This window comes from Zootoca vivipara, chromosome 3 (genome assembly GCF_965207765.1).
Source record: "Zootoca vivipara chromosome 3, rZooViv2.hap1.1, whole genome shotgun sequence".
Taxonomy (NCBI): domain Eukaryota; kingdom Metazoa; phylum Chordata; class Lepidosauria; order Squamata; family Lacertidae; genus Zootoca; species Zootoca vivipara.
The window spans coordinates 55,823,730-55,842,658 of NC_142586.1; the positions used below are offsets into that span (position 1 = coordinate 55,823,730).

At 40.3% G+C, this 18,929-nt stretch overlaps 1 protein-coding gene across 3 annotated transcripts in view; it reads right to left on the reverse strand.

Annotated features, from left to right (window-relative positions):
- Positions 1-1,133: 1,133 nt before the first annotated feature.
- Positions 1,134-18,929, reverse strand: part of ARHGAP18 (Rho GTPase activating protein 18) — a 47,688-nt gene continuing 29,892 nt past the window's right edge. For all 3 annotated transcript variants that reach the window (XM_035109023.3, XM_035109024.3, XM_088666130.1), the window contains 9 exons: positions 17,006-17,097; positions 16,753-16,830; positions 13,851-14,010; positions 12,464-12,546; positions 11,069-11,275; positions 9,338-9,502; positions 5,454-5,578; positions 4,848-4,909; positions 1,134-3,922 (listed from right to left, as the gene is read on the reverse strand). In XM_035109023.3, the coding sequence (XP_034964914.3) occupies positions 3,831-3,922; positions 4,848-4,909; positions 5,454-5,578; positions 9,338-9,502; positions 11,069-11,275; positions 12,464-12,546; positions 13,851-14,010; positions 16,753-16,830; positions 17,006-17,097 (1,064 nt within the window). In that variant the 3' untranslated portion in view covers positions 1,134-3,830. The remainder of the gene's footprint in view (positions 3,923-4,847; positions 4,910-5,453; positions 5,579-9,337; positions 9,503-11,068; positions 11,276-12,463; positions 12,547-13,850; positions 14,011-16,752; positions 16,831-17,005; positions 17,098-18,929) is intronic.

The window sequence follows — 18,929 nt, forward strand, 5'->3', positions numbered from 1 at the left end:
ATCTTTAATACATTTGCCGCTTGCGTCCAGGCATTATTGAAGGAGAGCCACTTTATCAATAAATGCCAGGGTTTCCATACAAACTCTGAGAATATTTCAACCATTTCACATTTCCGGGTGTTTGCTTTTTCAGCTTTGAGTTCAACTGTGGAGCAATGCTGCCACCTATGGAGGCTGTAAAGAAAAGTCCCACAAATAAAAATGGAGAAAGTTCAAGACAATTGTTCCGACCAGAAACAAATGAGAAGATGGAGTATACCAAAAACAAATCAGAAACTGAGCATTTTGGTAGCTGGATTTATAAACAATCAAACATGCCATCATTTAGACCTGGGCATAGACTTCTGCTATTCACTGTGGCTACTTTCCCAAGGAAGGGGGAGGAGCATGTAAATGTAAGAATCAAATACCAAAGGCATAGCAAAAACATGGAAACCAAGTGCTGTAAATTAATAGCTTGTATAAAGTGTGCGGGGAACAGTTTTTACCTGAGGGACAGTTCTCCTCCCCTCCCATCTCATAGGGGCACCTACCTTTCAATCATCTGGGGCAATTATTGAACTTTTTGCTCAGCAACTGATGACTGTGCAGTCCAATTCTGTTCTCTGCAGGGGTCTGGTTTGCCAGCAGGATTGAACCCGTGTGACCTCAGCTGACTAACAGGCGGATGTGGCTCGGGTTAAATGCCCTCATGGGCCAAATTAGATCTACTGGTGGGCAAAGACCTGTCTACAAACCCGAAGTTCCTCATTCCTGTTGTATTCACTAGGCAAAACACTCCCACACAGCCCAAAATAAATAAAATACAGGCAAAAAACCAAACAACACTTCTCATGCAAACAAAAAAGAAACAATTTAAATTTTAACATTGGGACAAGCAGCTCTGCCCGGCTCCAAGGTAGATGTCTGAGGATGCAGTGGTGTCCACTGGGGTCCAGGTTTGAATATTTTTCATCAATTGTAAATACAGAAGTAGGCATTAAATTAAATGGCATACAAAGATCTAACTGCATTTGTGTGTCATTAGATTCAGTGCTTCTCTCCCCCCCCCCGAGACTTCTGTTTTCAAAGACCTGGTGGTGTGCCCTATGCAACAACACACATACACAGAAAAGGAAAACACAGACTCACCATTTTTCATCTGAAACATTTTATGTACAAATCTACACAAGTGTGGTAACTCCCCATCCTTCCCCATTAGCTGATTCAACAACTAGTCAGTGTATCTGTTGTGTATACTCCATGTATACACCTCATAAATCAAATGAGATTATGAAAATTATTTTACATATATAAAAGAGCTGTTCAAATAGTAATAAAAAGATAATGGCACTAACCCTGCAACAAAAGTTATTTTTTAAAAAAATCAAATCTACAGGCCATTTGTAGTTTAATGACCGCTACAGCTGTTCCCAGCAGCAGTAATTGTTTCTGATTCAAATACCTAAAATTTCCCTTGCAATTAAGTCTGGTTTGCAGCAACTACAGACTGTAAAGTATTACAAAGGTTTCATTATGCATCTCGTATTACCTGTTAAACTAGGTTCCAGATTCATAAACTATTCTGCCTTTCAAATTCCCTCTTTGCCAGAGATGGCTGCTGGGAATCCCCAGTTATGGCTGCATGCCAATCAAGGAGAGAAGGGAAAGCCATCCTGGTAGCCATGTGGACTGTAGCAGGAGAGATAAGAGTTCCAGGAGCTTCCAGCTTAAGGATGCAGGATTCACAGCCCTCCAGATGCTGTCAGACTACAACTCCCATCAGCCCCTGCCAGCATGACAAATGGCCAGGGATGATGGGAGTCCAAAAACAGCAGGAGGGCCAGAGATTCCCTGTGCTAGCTAGTTCCTGCTCAAACAAGCTTTCTTCTCCCTACTTTACTGACCTGAAACAGTCAAATCCCACCAAAGTACCAGATTGCAAAGAGTGAGGGTTCAAAAAATTGTTTTGTTATTTATGGTATGTTCACAACTCATACAGTCATTTTATGGCAGGAGATTATGTTGCAATTCCCTGGGAATGTTACAAGTTCAGATACCACTGAGGTTTGTGCCTCTGAACATCTGACTCTTCTGGATACAACACCTATTAATAGGCGATAGCCTATTAATTGTGGAGCAAGAGAAGCTACAATAATTTCAGTGACACAGGAGCACATGGTTTGTCGGTGGTGCAATAGCTCATAGCTACCGCCAAAAATGAATGTCAGTAATAGTCACTTGTTGAAAATAGGAAGGCATCTTAAGATTTGCATCCTAGCAGTAATATATTTCATCCTCTTTTTGTCCTTATTTATACAAGCTTAATTTCTGTTGGTTTTGTTTCTGAAGAACAAAATGCAAAGGTCAACATGTCCTTGCAAACATCTGCTGTGAGCCCTACCTACGTAAGGTAAATACTCATCTGCATAAAATTAGCCTCACCCTTTCCACTGTAGGGAGAAAAACACATCTTTATGTTCAACCACAGGCATCCCCAAACTGCGGCCCTCCAGATGTTTTGGCCTACAACTCTTATGATCCCTAGCTAACAGGACCAGTGGTCGGAGAGGATGGAAATTGTAGTCCAAAACATCTGGAGGGCCAAAGTTTGGGGATGCCTGTTCAACCACAAGTGAATCGCTTTTGATGACAACTTTGTTGTTAAGAGAATGCTTAAGCAAAGCCCAGGGCCATACCTTTCATTGTGAGACTTTCAGCCATGTTAATCTGCACAGAATGCACAATAGTGTGCTCAACGACTACACTGTAAGCTTCAACGTGAGTATGCTGAAATTAAAAGGTCATGAATATTATCTTTGGACTTCATTGACTTTAGACAATACTGAATTGAAAACATTATCTGTGCATATGTCTAAGACATTGGGGAGATATTTGACCCTTGAATGATCATTGATATGACTAGTCACATTAATACCATACATGGAGACACTATACATATTATTCTTTCCCCAACCTGCATAGATTTCCCAGTGTGAGTATTGCACTCATCACACAGAAGCATCTATATTCAAAATTTCACACTATTGTCAAAATGGAATTAGGAAGGAAATGCCTAATATGTTATGGAACTTAAGTTCCATATATATTTCCTTTCCCTAGAATGCTTATATTTGTAGCAGCTCATTAAGAACTGAGAAGACTGTAGAATCTAGGGTGGTAATACAGATATTTTCTTTGGTATACTGACTTCATAGCAATACATTTTTCATCACAATGATCACAGGAATTGTTTCCGGGTAAATATAGTTTTGTCAGTATTATGTCACATTAGCTTTCCTATATTTCTGGGGACAAAAAGGGTAGGTACATGGTTTTGTGTGACTTAAACAAATGCATGTAGTAAGCTTGTGTGGCATACTTCGTGCCACTATTGTCCCAATTACATAGGGAATACAGGCACCATTTATAATTTGGATGGCTCAATGAAGGAACATCTAATTTTTACAGATGTCTTCGTTAAGAAAATTGACCCTTCGTTGGAGAAATGAAGTTATAAACAAGCAATATGAAAGTAATGGGAATTAGATGGGACCATACCAAAGGCACAATGCTTCCCATAAGAAAAAAGTTCTGAACATACTGTTCCTGTGCAACAAAATCAGTTAAGATCACACAGCTACCTGCCCTACCAGTTTTGCTACAGTAGTTTGCATTGACTTGGGAGAAAGAGAGAAGGCTTCATGTAAGCCAACTGCAGCACTGACAATGCCCCTTAACAGTGCAATATTTGTGACATATCCAATGAATACATCACACTTTTATTTTGGTGGACGTGAACATTAGTTTTACAAAAATCAGTCACAGTTATCTCTTTGAAAATTAAAAAGTCAGCAGTTTTTAGATTTTATAACCCACTCAGCATTTGGGTTCAGCTGATGCAAATCCTTCATGTAGGTATCATCATCCAGGCAGCGTTCACCTGTTAGGAAAACACATATATTATGTAAAACTGCAGATTATTTTGAAAATGATTAAGACTGTATGCAAATAAGAATATTGAGCTTAGTGGAAGTTGTTTCTGAGTCAACATGCATCGGATTATGGAAACAGAGGAAATGAGGACCAAGGGATAAAACAAAACCACAACTTTATTAACTCTGATTAATAACTGAAGCAAACCACAACGCCTAATCACACAATGATCTCAGCAGATCAGATGCTGAATTCTATGTGAGTTTCACACTGGTTCAGAGACGGAAGCAGTGAAAACCACTGAGTGGTCAACTGCCACACTTTAGGGTACACTGAGGGAATCCATACTAAGTTCGCCCTCCAAGCAAGTTACTTCTAGATGGGCAAGTCCAGCATGCCCCCAGCTTCCTGGCCCCAATTGTCTTGAAAGCATGATCACTCTATGCTTCACCTTAAGGAGCACACCAATCTTTTACTTGTACTATCCCAGCAGTTGTGAACGTATAATGATAATCAAATTAATTAGGCCCTGGGAAATACATCTCCCCTGCTGAGAATCCTACTCAGCTCTGAAGTTGGCCAATTAATACCATACTGTGGCTAAAGGGAGAGTGGGTGGGTACTGAGCTGCCGACAAACCTATTGCCTGTTTCTTGAGGTGGTTTCATTGGCTGCCACTTCATGAGGATACACATTGCCAATAAATCCTCACCCTGCTCCACCTACTCCTGTACATTCAAACCTGCACATCAGGGGAAAGCTTCTAGCCTAATTCTTTATATACATCACTTCCAAAACAATAGGTATTGGGGGCGTTTCCATGTAAGAAATTACTCATACACCTGTATGAGGTGATTCCAGCTGCTTTAAGCAAACTGTGTTTTAAGCAAAGTTTGAAACCAGCACCAAGTCTACAGTGTAAAGAGCCTTACCAATGTTCCCTCCAACTTCATATAAAAACACTTCTTCTTTCTTCAGAGACTGGACAGTTGCACTACAAAGAAATGCAACAAAATGATTGAGCAGAGTACCAAATAACTTGCAACCAGAAGCTACTAGATGTCCTTCGGAAAATGCTCTACAGCTCAGGAGATTTGCCAGTGCGCTAAAATTATCTTGCTATCTTTCTCCATCTGTTAACTTACTGAAATAAACATCTCATATTGGGATGATTAGAAAAAAGGAGCTACACGCTACAATGAATTGCATGGAAACAAAATTACTTGAAGAAACTCATATACTCAAAGGTCCACAAATGTGATTTGGGGAATCCTATAGTCCCCAAGATGCCCTCACAGAGACCCACGACACTGTGCCCTAAATATACACTTGTCCCTTGAGCTTAATTATGTCAAGGTACATTTGTTTGTTTTCTTGCTGTAGAATCAAGTCAACACGAAGAAGAAGAAGAAGAAGAAGAAGAAGAAGAAGAAGAAGAAGAAGAAGAAGAAGAAGAAGAAGAAGAAGAAGAAGAAGAAGAAGAAGAAGAAGAAGAAGGGGGGGGTTGGGGAAAAGGACACAGACAGAAATGCTTATACCTTTTTTGGCTGAGGAACCTGGCCACTACATCACAAGCTTTTAGTTCTTCTGTCAGCTGGATTGCCATGGAAACTTTGGAAAGATGAGGCGCTTGCACCCGTATTACTCCCTGAGGAACATCAGCCTGCAAAGCAATAATGGAATTTGAATGGAGTATCTTGCAGCTGCCTTTGAGGAGCTTCTCAAAACATAGTGCAGAACAAATAGTTGGGACAGCTCACATACTGAATAAAGTTAGGGATATTGTATGGAGAGCAAGATGGCAGGGTGGGTGGGAATTACCAGTTATACAATTAAGCAAAATGCTTACAGACGCCTATATTTTATAATAGTGATGGAACGTATTGCTACATATGCTAAAAGAAATAATATTTTACATTGTTACCACCACATTTGCACAGTCATGGCACATTATGAAGCATGCTTGTGTGATATTACATTTGCACATTAATCGGATCCTGTTGTGCACAGGAAACAAACAAAATATTATTCTTAATATTCTTATAAGAACATTTCTGAACCAATTAGATATTTGATTTTCTAACCAAATGTGAATTCTCTTTTCAATTATACTACAGACCTAAAGAAAAGCTTTTATGCAACTCTTAATTGCAAAATGTGAAGAAATGAGTTTAATTTCAATTTCTGAATGAACTATCTCATATCAAATTATGAAATGAAATTGCTTTTAAAATGTTAGGGTTCTTTCCTTCTTTAAAATCCAACACACCCTCCATAAAATTTTATTAAAACCTATCTTATTAGTTGTAATCCTTGGATAACCTCTGGAAGATTTTTACTACCATAGCCTGGCTTCTCATATACTAGATTTAATAACATGAAAGAAAGCAGTGCCAGAAGAGCAGGTGGTACCCACTTCTCAGCTTGCAAAAAATGAAAATACAAACTCTTTTTATATTACAGACCAGAGCCACAGATAATAAAGGATAGGTGAGTTGGGAAGCTATATGTAGAGGGTTACCAAGTATTCCTATTGGTAGGGCAAGAAACCAATAGCTTCCAACTCCTTCCAGAAACTGTAATAAATAATAAATAATAATAATTTATGTTGCCTTCCATTAGTGCCTGCAGGCCTGATATAGGTCCCAATTTGGCCTAAAAGGCTATTTTCCCCAAACTACAGCCACTTGCCCAACAACTGATGTCATATGTTGGTGCCAATTGTTGGTGGTTGCAAAGTGCTGTGCTTATCCAACAGCGAGACCCGCAGAGTTCCCTTCATTGGAACCTCCCCAGTGTGGCTGAGGGGGACTTGCTGTCAGTGCCTATCAGCTGATTGGTGCTGGCAGCTGGTGAGTCCAAGTGGGATCACCTATAGTGCAGAGCTACTTATCAGGAAGCTGAGGACGTACAGTACTTTGCAACCCCCCCCCCAATCAGATTATTCCCTTTCATAGCACTGCCTTTACCCACAACAGTTTGATTTCAAGTTACAGGGAACCAGGCAGAGGGCCTTCTCGGTAGTGGCACCCACCCTGTGGAATGCCCTCCCACTAGAGGTCAAAGAGAACAACAATTACCAGACCTTTAGAAGGCATCTCAAGGCAGCCCTGTTTAGGGAAGCTTTTAATGTTTGATGGATTTCTGTATTTTAGTGTTTTGTTGGAAGCCGCCCAGAGTGGCTGGGGGAACCCGGCCAGATGGGCGGGGTATAAATAAATAAATTATTATTATTATTATTATTATTATTATTATTATTATTATTATTAGGGCAAGAAAAACAGGTACATTGACACCACTATGATTAGTCCCAGGGGACTGACAGGTTGGTTGACACAGGGTGGAAGAGATAAGGATCCACTCCTACCTTACTGGATCACTCTATATTCCTAATGGACAAGCTGAATTTTGCCATTTCTAGATAGGTCTAGAGCAGTGTTGGGTCTCCAGCTGTTTTGGGACTACAATTCCCATCATCCTTGACCACTGGTTCTGTTAGCTAGGGATGATGGGAGCTGGAGTCCCAAAACAGCTGGAGAACAAAGTTTGGCCAACACTGGTCTCAAGAAATAATCTGTTCAGCACCAAGATGGCCTGAAATGACTGAGGCCAGCTATATCCAGTAGATGTTTACACAACACACTGAAGGCATGCTGTGTAATGAGCCCCACTCGCTTTCCTGCTACATCATCAGGTGACAGCCTGAGTCACCTTGACTTGTACTGCGGTGACCAGGGACAAAGAGTGCAGGGCTAACACTCATTAAAAGACAATGGGAAAAGGGAATCAAGGAAAGTGCTAGATCTTCTTACTCTCCTGAGGTTCCCTCTTGTCTATACAGCTGCATACAAAGCATATGGCATGCTGCACTATCCAAGCCCATATACAATAACAACTTTTTATTTTCCAAGAGAATTCAGATTTAAATTTTAGTTTTGAAATTGCTGCAGTTAAGAGAGCTGATCAAATATTGAGGATTCTGCATGCTGTGCTCTAGATACATAAGCAGCAGTGAGCTGTAGGGCCTAATTTTAACATCAAGAGGCCACAGTGGGGATAAGAGTAAGGGAACCCTTTTCTGCTTTATTGTCGGATGCTTTGTTGCCCAAACTCCCTCCCCCAGCCGGGTCAGAAACTGGAATGGTGGAGCACAAGGAGTTAAACTGGGGAAAGGTTTATCTCCTGCTCTTATTTTATATATTAAAGTTAAATGCACAGCACCCCAAAAATTTGTAACAAAAATGTCTACCATCACCACATCCAGTTTGGCCCCCAATATGCCAACAGATTATAATGAATAATCATTATTATAACGTGATGAGCCAGTGCAATATTGCATTCTTCCACAAGATGTCTCTAGTTCACTAAATTGTGAATATGACTTTAGTTAATGATGGGTTACAAACATCCAAAGAGATTCTGCATTCAGAAGACAGATCATGTATGTATTCTGATACTTGATCTTAACACAGGCTGGATATAATTAATTAGAGACAAAGTTATGTCTAACCAATCGAGAACACCTGACCAGCAAGTGTTTACCCCAAAACACTAGTGACTATGAACTGATTTGTATCATTTTTTAAAAAATAAATACTCCATACCTAAGAAAGGGGATGGATTTGGTTTCTTCTACTGTTGTTCTTATGGATACTTCCATGACTGGTTTTAGGGACTGTGTTTTAAAATCACTTTATTGTTTATTGGCATTTATTATGTGGTACGCTAATCTGGATGCCAAACTGACAGAAGAAATAAACTTCAATCATTTCAGAGGTGCTCTTCTACTTTCCTCTGCTGAAACAAGTATGCAGTTTACACCCTTGCTCAGGGCCACTCTGAAAGTGAAGCAAGAAAGCTAGGTACAACTGAACCATGAGTTTCACAACAGTAAGCAAGCGCTCTGGAACGTTCAAGTGTTGTAAACATAGGCCTTCCGAACTAGAACATCTAGCCATTTTGATTATCTTAGTTAAAAACTAAATCATGTTATAAACCCCTCTTTGCTAATAGGCAAGGCATTGTTTTAATAAGATATTTTTCAGATAATTACATTTATTCATCAAGAAAAGGCAAATTGTAAATATGGCGGCGCTGCTATTTTATCACTACCACTAGCTCTGGCAGTTTCAATTGGAGAACAGCCTTTACCAAAGGTGTCATGGACTTTGAAGAAATTCGATCTCAGGACACAAGGGATAAATGTGCTAAGAGGAAGGCATGCTTGGCAAATCTACACCGTGATCAACTCCAGCCCGGAAACCAATGTCCCCACTGTGGAAGGATGTGTGGATCCAGAATTGGCCTCCACAGTCACTTACGGACTCATTGTTAAAACCGTGTTTATGGAAGACAATCTTACTTGGCTACGAGCAATCACAAAAGAAGACGTACTCTAATTTACTGAAAGTTACTTGCTTACCTCATTGACACTTTTTACATCATTGACATTTTTATCTTGCTTCTCGTGTTTTTCACGGTCATAAGCCATTTTCTTCAGCAATTTTTTCACAGCTTTATCCTTTTTTTCCTTTTTCTGACTTTCAGTATTTTGCTTTCTTACTTGGTTCACAAGGAATGTAGGAATCTAAGCAGACATAAAACCTGTTACTAGCACCATTGATACAGTTGGCTCCCATAAACAAATGTTTATATTCTTCTAATGACAAGACATATCAAATATGGAATATCAAACACCAATATTTATGTCAAACAACAACAGAATTATATTGTTAAAAATGAGACTCAAATGATAGTTGCAAAGACATGGTATGAAATATAATTGCACAGAACCTCTTCATAGTAAAACCATATAAGGTGTAGCTAATCATCTTAGGTCAGTTTTTGTACAAGTAACAGGTCTATTGGTGTCATGAAATCAGACTGCCTAGCAAGCTTTCAACACTAACATATATGGGAATAACCTAGATATAACATAGTTACAGGTAGGTAGCCGTGTTGGTCTGCCGTAGTCAAAACAAAATAAAAAAATTCCTTCCAGTAGGACCTTAGAGACCAACTAAGTTTGTTCTGGGTATGAGCTTTCGTGTGCATGTACACTTCTTCAGAACAAACTTATTTGGTCTCTAAGGTGCTACTGGAAGGATTTTTTTTAAAATTTTGTTTCTAGATGTAACATGGCACCGATGGTATAATTTATTCATTCTAGAATTTGTTTTCTGTCTTTCTGTGTAATCCATACTCAAGACAGCTTACAACCACTTAAACATGATTAATAATATAACAATTACATTTCTAGAAGAGAAAATCTCTTTTCCTTCAGTGAAGCTTTTAAAAAAAATCTGTTGGGTGTTTTTATTTGGTTTATTGTGTTTTTATATTTTTAGCTTTTATATAGTTATGAAACCGAATCTAGTGAAGGACAGCATATAAATATTTAAATATAATAAATAAGTTATTGCCTGTTCTGAAATACAAAATAACATTTACAAAGGAGGGGCTATTTACTCTTGTCATGAGTAAAATATGCAAACTATTTTCTAAAACACACGAGGATTCATTCTGAAAATATTCCTATGGGGAATTATGTACTCCATCCATATTTTGAATAACATAAAACAGGCATGTTTTATAGCTTACGCTGACCTTGTTTTTACATAAACCAGCTCAAAATTATTATTATTTATTAATAAATTTGTATATCTATGTAGCTCTTACATCCAGCTGCTCAGAATGAATCGAGTCATCTGCATCTAGGTAGACCCCCGGTGGCACGGTGTGCCAGGGCGCCGGGCCGGTAGGCAGGGCGGGGGCGGCGGAGCAATCTCCGCCCCTCAGCACCAGGGCGTGCGACCTGCTCGAGACTGCCCTGTGCATTGTGTGTGTGTTTGTGTGTATGTTCAGTAAAATTTGTAAATTGTGGCCCTTCTGTTTGAGACAATTCTCTAAGGCAGAGCTTTCCAAACTGTGTGTCGCAACATGTTAAGTGTGTCGGCCGCAGTGTGTAGGTATGTTGCACGAATGCTCCCCATGCTCCTCCCGGGGCTGGAAAGGGGTTAGTTTAACCTCCAGTCTGCTAGTAAAACTGAATTACTATGTTGTGAAATGATGCATGTCTAAAAATTGTGTCATCAACATGAAAAATTTGGAAAGCTCTTCTCTAATGACAATAAGCACTTTTAAACAAACTTACAGTCCACAAAAGGTTCTGGTTTCTAATCATAAAACGCATGACATTTGCTGTCCCAGCCGCCATAACGAACTCGCTTTGCTCTGTGTTCTTTGAGCCCAAACCATGAAACATGAAGATGTTTGGAGCCATAACCATGGCAACATTCTTTAGGGTCATTTTATTTTTATCTCGGTTATCAATTACCCTTTGAAGAAATTCAAGCAGTGCCTGAAAATGAGAACAGCATTGGCAAAGTAGGCATGTGCAAACAAACAAGAAACATGCTCAAATTTTTAAAAAGTTTATTCTAGTACGTGCACAGTGTTAAATCAACTAGTAACTTCAGTGGTTAAACTAAACAAGTGATTTCCCCAAAAATCAAAGTAAACTTCCTTTTACTTTCAGTAAAAAGAAAATTAGGCATCTGAAATCTTTATTCTGGATCAGAGATAGCCAACATGGTGTCCTCCAATAAATAATAATAATAATACCTTTTTGTCATTATACAACCTGTGTACAATGAAATTAAACGAACTACAACTTCCATGAGCCCAAGCCAGCATGGCCAATGGTCAGGGTGATAGGAGTTGGATTCTACCAACATCTGTAGGAAACCACACTGGCTATCCTTCTTCTAACGAATATATGATTGACTAGGTCAAGCATGTATCACATATTCAAGGCTGCCCTAGATTTTGTTTAGCTATACCCTGGTTCTTTGCAAGACCAGCAGTCACCCTATCTCTGGGCTGACTCACTCCTTAAAGGTAACAAACAAACAAAAATCCTTCCAGTAGCACCTTAGAGACCGGTTGTGAGATTTACTATGGGGCTGGGATGGGACCTTGTAGGCCATCTAGTCTAGCAGCAAATCCAGAGGTAGAGTATCCATCAATGGCTGTCCAGACCCTACCTGAAAACCTCCAGTGTGGAAGAGTCCAACATCCCTCTAGTTAATTAGTTTTATCGCTAAATTGCTCTTATGGTCAAGTGATTTCTCCTAATGTTGAACTGATAGCTATCCTCTAAGCCCATTAGATCTGAGGCAGCAGAGAACAAGTGAGAGCTTTTCTGATATTTGAGGAGTGCGACCATATCAGTCCTCTTATTGAGGGTAAACATACCCCATTCCCTTAACCTCTCCTAAAAGGAAAGGTTTCCATACCCCCAACAATCCTTCCTGAAACCATTCTAATTTGTCCACATCCTCCTTTGAAGTGTGGTGCCAAGAATTAGGCCCTGCACTTGCACCTTTTCAGCAACCAAGATTCCAGGGATCCAGGCTTATCGTTGTGGTAGAAGCATGGCTCTGGAACCCCAACTGGGGCGGAAGAGAAGTGGGGAGTAGCCCTAGTTGCTGTGGGTAGACGAGTAATTGCAGAAGTGCTTTTTTAATGGTGAATTCATAAGTCTAACCTTAAGAGTATCTCTATTTCCGTCTGGGAGAAGGAGGACCAATAGATTCAGTGCTTGCAGCTGATGCTTCTTCGTTGGAAGTTCTGTCAGTGGAACATGCAAATGTCAATTTGTGAATATGTGTTTGAATCATGCATTTTCCTAAAAAATGTTAATGTTTATGGATTTCTCTTGGTTATCTTCACAGGTAAAAAGCAGCCAAGACATTTCAGCACCTGAGGCAAACCACAAAATGGCACCCCACTCCCCGACAGGTAAGAAAGGGGGGGTGAACATCAACATCAGGAACGAAAGAGGTATAAACATCTACATTGGTATTGACAGCCCTGTGGATCCTGCCGCATGAGGCAGTCACCTCACCTTGCATCTTGTTTTCCGATTCTGCTTCATGACTCAACTACCACAAGATCCATTACTACCAATTTTGGGATTCATGATTTCCCAGGTAATGCCTTACTTTAGCTACTTTGTTTCATAATGTAATACTTATTAATACAATATTTAGTAGACCAAAGAAAAATCCTTCACAGATGAAACATCCATTTATGAAAGGAATTTATGACAGTCAGTAAAAAGAATGGCTTAGCCTCACATGCTAAAAAGCTCACTGAAGCACAATGCTCTTTGTTGACCATGCTTCTGGTATTACTGCATTGCAAGTAATTTGTGGTGCTAAATGTAGGATGGGAGCCCCACATCTCTGTAGGATTTCTAAGGCAGCAATTACAACCAACAACAACAACGTTATTAGGAGTATTCAGCAAGCTTGAAAATCTCTATGTAGACATTTTCTTTAAAATGTTTACTGATAATCTAGCCATCATGGCAAACACCCCTGTCTGCCATTATTCCAACTGGAATAAAATATTGGGGGGAGTCAATATTTTTTTCCACTATGAAAGACATAAATACCATTTTATGAATTCATCCACTGTTTGCTGAACAGTATGAGGCACTTGTGTATTTGTTTTCACATTCAAGCAAGCTAATGGACTATTTGCAGAAAATTTCATTGACTCACTTGCCAATGAAGAACAGCCATGCCCAGAAATGATTAATGGTGCAAGTGGTTGTTTGACTGTTCTACATCAAAGACTATCGGGGAGAACATTTTCCAGAACTGCAGGAACACAATTCTTGTATGTGCAACATGATATTCTACAACATGGGTTATTATCCTGTAGCCTGCAAGGCCATACAGGTTTTTTCTCCCTGTGACTCACCAGAAAGTTTGTTATTTCTAGAAATGTTTTTTTGGGGTTTTAATTACTGAGTCCTCCCATAAGTTCCCTATAGGGATGTAAGAAGGCTGACCCTGGGCCTGGGGGAAAAGGCCTGCTCTGCATAATGACTCCCCTAATTCTGAACCAGAAAGAGTTATGCTTACTTTGCACATCCTGGAAGGCCTTGAGATACTCCACAGTGAGCAGCGGTTGAGGCAGTTCTCGGATAAAGAGTTTCAGAAGACTTGCTGCATCGTGTTGTTTTACATTTTCCCATTGGAAAGTCCCTTCATAAAACTTTGCTTCAAGCTCATGGCAAAGATTCTAGGAGACAAGAGGCCGAAAAGTCTTTATGCACTTCACACATATATTTAATGCTTTTTTAAAAAGGGGGGGGATATGAAATCATCTTATCTATCCAAAACATCAAAGGTAAAACTAGGCACACATTTTAACATAAAAAACTGAGCTAAGTTTTTGGGTGTGAGTCAATTATATGTCAGGGCGCAGGGCTAAAAATGACGTTTTGTATTTCCTGTGTTTATATAATGCTACGTATACAGTCAAAACAGATACTCTATTTGACAGTGGATCTCCTTTGTGCTCTCTGGCCCACTAACAATATTCAATAGCAAAAGAGGATGTGCAAAGGCGCATTCAGTATACCTGAAGGAGCATCTCCACCTACATCATTCTGCCCGGACACTGAGGTCCAGCACCGAGGGCCTTCTGGCGGTTCCCTCATTGCGAGAAGCCAATTTGCAGGGAACTAGGCAGAGGGCCTTCTCGGTGGTGGCGTCTGCCCTGTGGAACGCCCTCCCAACAGATGTCAAAGAGGAAAACAACTACCAGACTTTTAGAAGACATCTGAAGGCGGCCCTGTTCATGGAGGCTTTTAATGTTTAATAGATTACTGTGTTTCATTTTTCTGTTGGAAGCCACCTAGAGTGGCTGGGGAAACCAGGCCCCTATGGCAGTTTATTTCCTGGGGTAAAATCCTTTAAAAAAAAGTCAAACCCCAAAAAAGGTTAACAACTTTGGTTGGCCCTTAGGGCCCTTCACTTCATCAAATATGGCCCTCTTTTAATAAAGTTTGGACACTACTGTCCTAAGCTAACAAGACACCTATGTGCAGTATCTGCAATTCAACATTCAGAGCAGGTTAAATGAATAGCTCCCGTGATCTCCACACATTTCTCTCCAAAAAGAGCTTGCATGCATGCTTATTTGGCCATCTAAACAGAGGCTTGCAATCACTCTGCATGTTTGGACAACAGAGATTTGTATTGTATTTACCCTCCCCACTCCATTATTGCCTATTTCATCTCAATGGAGCTATGCTTGAAATCAGCTACTTTGCCAGGTCAAGAAGATTTCTATGCAAGTGAAATTGAAATTGAAATTGACATACTTTATTGTCACTTGTACAACTTGTATACAGTAAGATTACATGAGCACACACACACCCAGCTCTCTTAGTCTTAATTCCCCTTGTTTACTGATGCACACCCACCAAACCCGAAAGTCGGTTGCCCTGTTGTTATCTTTTCATTCAGCAGCCTAACAGCCCACAGATAGAAGCTGTTCTTTACCCTGTTGGTGTGATTAATCAGGCTTCTATATCTTCTGCCCGAGGGCAGGAGATCAAAAAAGTGCTGGCCAGGGTGTGAATCATCCCTAAGAATTTTCCTCACTCTCCTGGGCCAACAGTCTTCTGCAATGTCATCCAGTGGATTCATGGGACAGCCCATACTGTAATATCTTGTGCTGAATTCACCATTCTCTGTAGGCACTTCCTGTCCGTTGATGTCAGGTCAGCATACCACACTGTGATGTAGTATGAAAGGACACTTTCTATTGTGGACCAGTAGAAAGAGATCATCAAATGTTGATTGACATCTTTCTTTCGCAATACTCTTAAGGAAATGGAGTCTCCGTTGGGCTTTCTTAACCAGCTGGGTTGTATTGATTTTCCAACTAAGGTCTTCACTGAGATAGGAATTTAAAAGACGAGACTCTGTCCACACAGCCCTCACTGATGTACAGCAGGGCTAGTTCTCCTCTCTTCCTCTGGAAGTCCAACACCATCTCCACAATTAATCCACAATTAGCAGGCCCAGAGTATGCACATGATCCTAAATATGAAAACCATCTGCTCTGGATTTAAAATTTGACATGCACAGTGGTAAAAATCAGGTATGAAGTGCAAGAAAAAAAGAGGATGAGTTTTTCTCAAAACAAAAACAAAAACCAACCTATACACAAATGCTCTCAGAGGGACTGAGAGCAAAGGCTTGTTTACCCAGGTGGCTAACCACAATCCAGGATAACATCAGAGTAATGAAGGGTCAACATGTAGGAAGAATAGAGTTAATTGTCCTTCACCCTGTCCTTAATGCAATAAAAGAATACCTATACCAACGCATACAAAAAGCCTACATTTGTGAACAAACCAGAACTGACAATGTAAGAAAATAAGTTTTGGAAAGGAGGTTTCTATCACACGCATTCCTGCTCAGTCACTCAGCTTTAGCAAAACCACAGTCAGTTGTCCAAAGATTAATATAAAACTGTTTTTAAGATAAAGGTAAAGGTAAAAGGACCCCTGACCATTAGGTTCAGTCGTGTCCGACTCTGGGGTTGTGGTGCTCATCTCGTCTTATTGGCCGAGGGAGCCAGTGTACAGCTTCCAGGTCATGTGGCCAGCATGACCAAGCCGCTTCTGGCAAACCAGAGCAGCACACGGAAACGCCATTTACCTTCCCGCTGTAGCGGTACCTATTTATCTACTTGCACTTTGACGTGCTTTCGAACTGCTAGGTTGGCAGGAGCTGGGACCAAGCAACGGGAGCTCACCCCATCTCAGGGATTCAAACCACCGACCTTCTGATTGGCAAGCCCTAGGCTCTGTGGTTTAACCCACAGCGCCACCCACGTCCTGTTTTTAAGATTCGATTGTTATAATTATAAAATGATGTCAGGATCTCATGATTTTGCCACTGAACACAAGTTATATATATGTAATTAATCTAACACACTCTTTCCAGAATTGAAAGATTAGTTTACCTTTACCCTTGCTGCCACACCTGGTATTCGAAGAAGCCCTTCTGTATCCAGCTTTCCTTCTTCTATATGGGAAATGAGCTGCAAATTAAAATGGAAAGTATCTCAACTCAATTTGGCGACAACTAAAATTCTCGTTGAAAATTTTACAGTTACAAGCTTTTCTGTGCACTGATGTAACTATAGGTGCCTTATATGTTTGTTTTCTGCTGAAACCTAACTGGTATGGAAGAAATTGACTGGCCAGCCTACTCACTTTTTGAAAAATTAGTGGTATCCGGATGCCTGGCACCCTCTTCTGATCTTGTTCTAGCAAAACTGACAGCGGGACACCAAAAAGACCAGATTCTGTATAAAACAACGAAAGACAAACAATTTGCTTATGACAACATGAAAAATGTTTTCATAGACTCTTCTCCACTATGTTCAGATCAACACAGTTTATAATTAATAAATCCAGACAATTTACAGTCCAATCCTATGTACACTTATCAAGGAGTAAATGCCACCGAACAGAAGATCGTTTTTATTTTTTGTGTTTTACTTTTTTCCCTTTTTTTCTCTTTCTTTTTTTTCCTTCTTCTTTTTTCTTTTTTTGAGGTGAAAAACCTTGTGTATAATTATGATTTGTTGTTGTTATTTCTTTGTAAATGAATGTTTATGTCTTATTTGTATGGTTTTAATGATGAAATAAATAAAAAACATTTTTTAAAAAATGCCACCGAACAGAGTGGGGTTGAATCGTATGCATCTTCACCCAGAAGTAAGTCCCACTGCATTCAATGATAATTTACTTCCTGTTAGCATGCACAGGGTTGCCGCATCAGCCAGCTCTGCATATTTGAATAATGCATGCTAGCTAAAAGCTAAAAGTTGCAGGCGAACCCTACAAAGCTGACCCACTTCAGAATTCCATGCAAACTGAAGTGTCAAGAGTATTTTCTAACAGACATTATTTCTTGCTGCATACATCCATCTACTACGAATTAGCTACACTTCATCTTCTCAAATAGCAGGATTGAAATATTCTTCTGTTTTTACGTTTCTGCAATCTGTCTTGGCATTAATTGTCTATTATCGTATCTATTTTTAAGATTTTTCAAACATTTAAAGCAAGAAAGGGGCTCCAGCAATAAACAAGCAAGCAAACAAACAAACAAACCACAAGTAAAGAAAAGGAGGCACACTTTCAAACATTTAACATTTGGAATAGCTCACTGACACATACAAGATTGTAACCTCAGTCATTTCTGTTTCCTGCTTTATGAGTGGCCTGTGAACAGGGCCCATTCTCACTAGAGGACATTAGGCAAACTTACTGTTTTTGCCTTAGCTGCTCATCTGCAATATAGGAACAAAAATGCTGGCCTTTCTTTAACAGGGCTGTTGTGAAGGTTGTCAAGATAAAGATATGCAAACCTTTGAGCATGTGAAGTAAAGGTAAAGGTAAAGGTAATGGGACCCCTGACCGTTAAGTCCAGTCACGGACGACTCTGGGGTTGCGGCGCTCATCTCACTTTACTGGCCGAGGGAGCCGCCGTTTGTCTGCAGACAGCTTCCGGGTCATGTGGCCAGCGGTACCTATTTATCTACTTGCACTTTGACGTGCTTTCAAACTGCTAGGTGGGCAGGAGCAGAGACCAAGCAACAGGAGCTCACCCCATCGCGGGGATTCAAAACGCTGACCTTCTGATCAGCAAGCCCTAGGCTCTAACTTTAGACCACAGCGCCACCCACATTGGGTTGTATCCAAAGGTTGTGCAAGTGGAAGGCAGCTTGCACAACTGATGTTTCTCTTCCCTCCTCCTGATATCCACAGCCCTGGTACCACCACACCTCCCCACCGAAAAGCCTCTCTAGAGGTGTGGCCCTCCTGAACAGTGTGGACTGTGTTCTATGGGGAGAAGAGGATTTGCTGAATACCAAGCAAAGGGGAACTCATGCATGTGAAGCTGCCTTCGAGTCATGAAGCAAGTGGATACAGCCCTTATTATTCACAGTAATGCAGTCACCAACCATAGCTGGTGCTGAGGTTGGGATGGTAGAGTAAACCATTTGAGTAAACCATCTATAGGAGGCTGCTGAGTCAGACCATTGGTCCATCTAGCTCAGTACTGTCCACACAGACCAGCAGCAGAATTCTCCAGAATTTCAGACAGCCATCTCTACCAGATCTAATC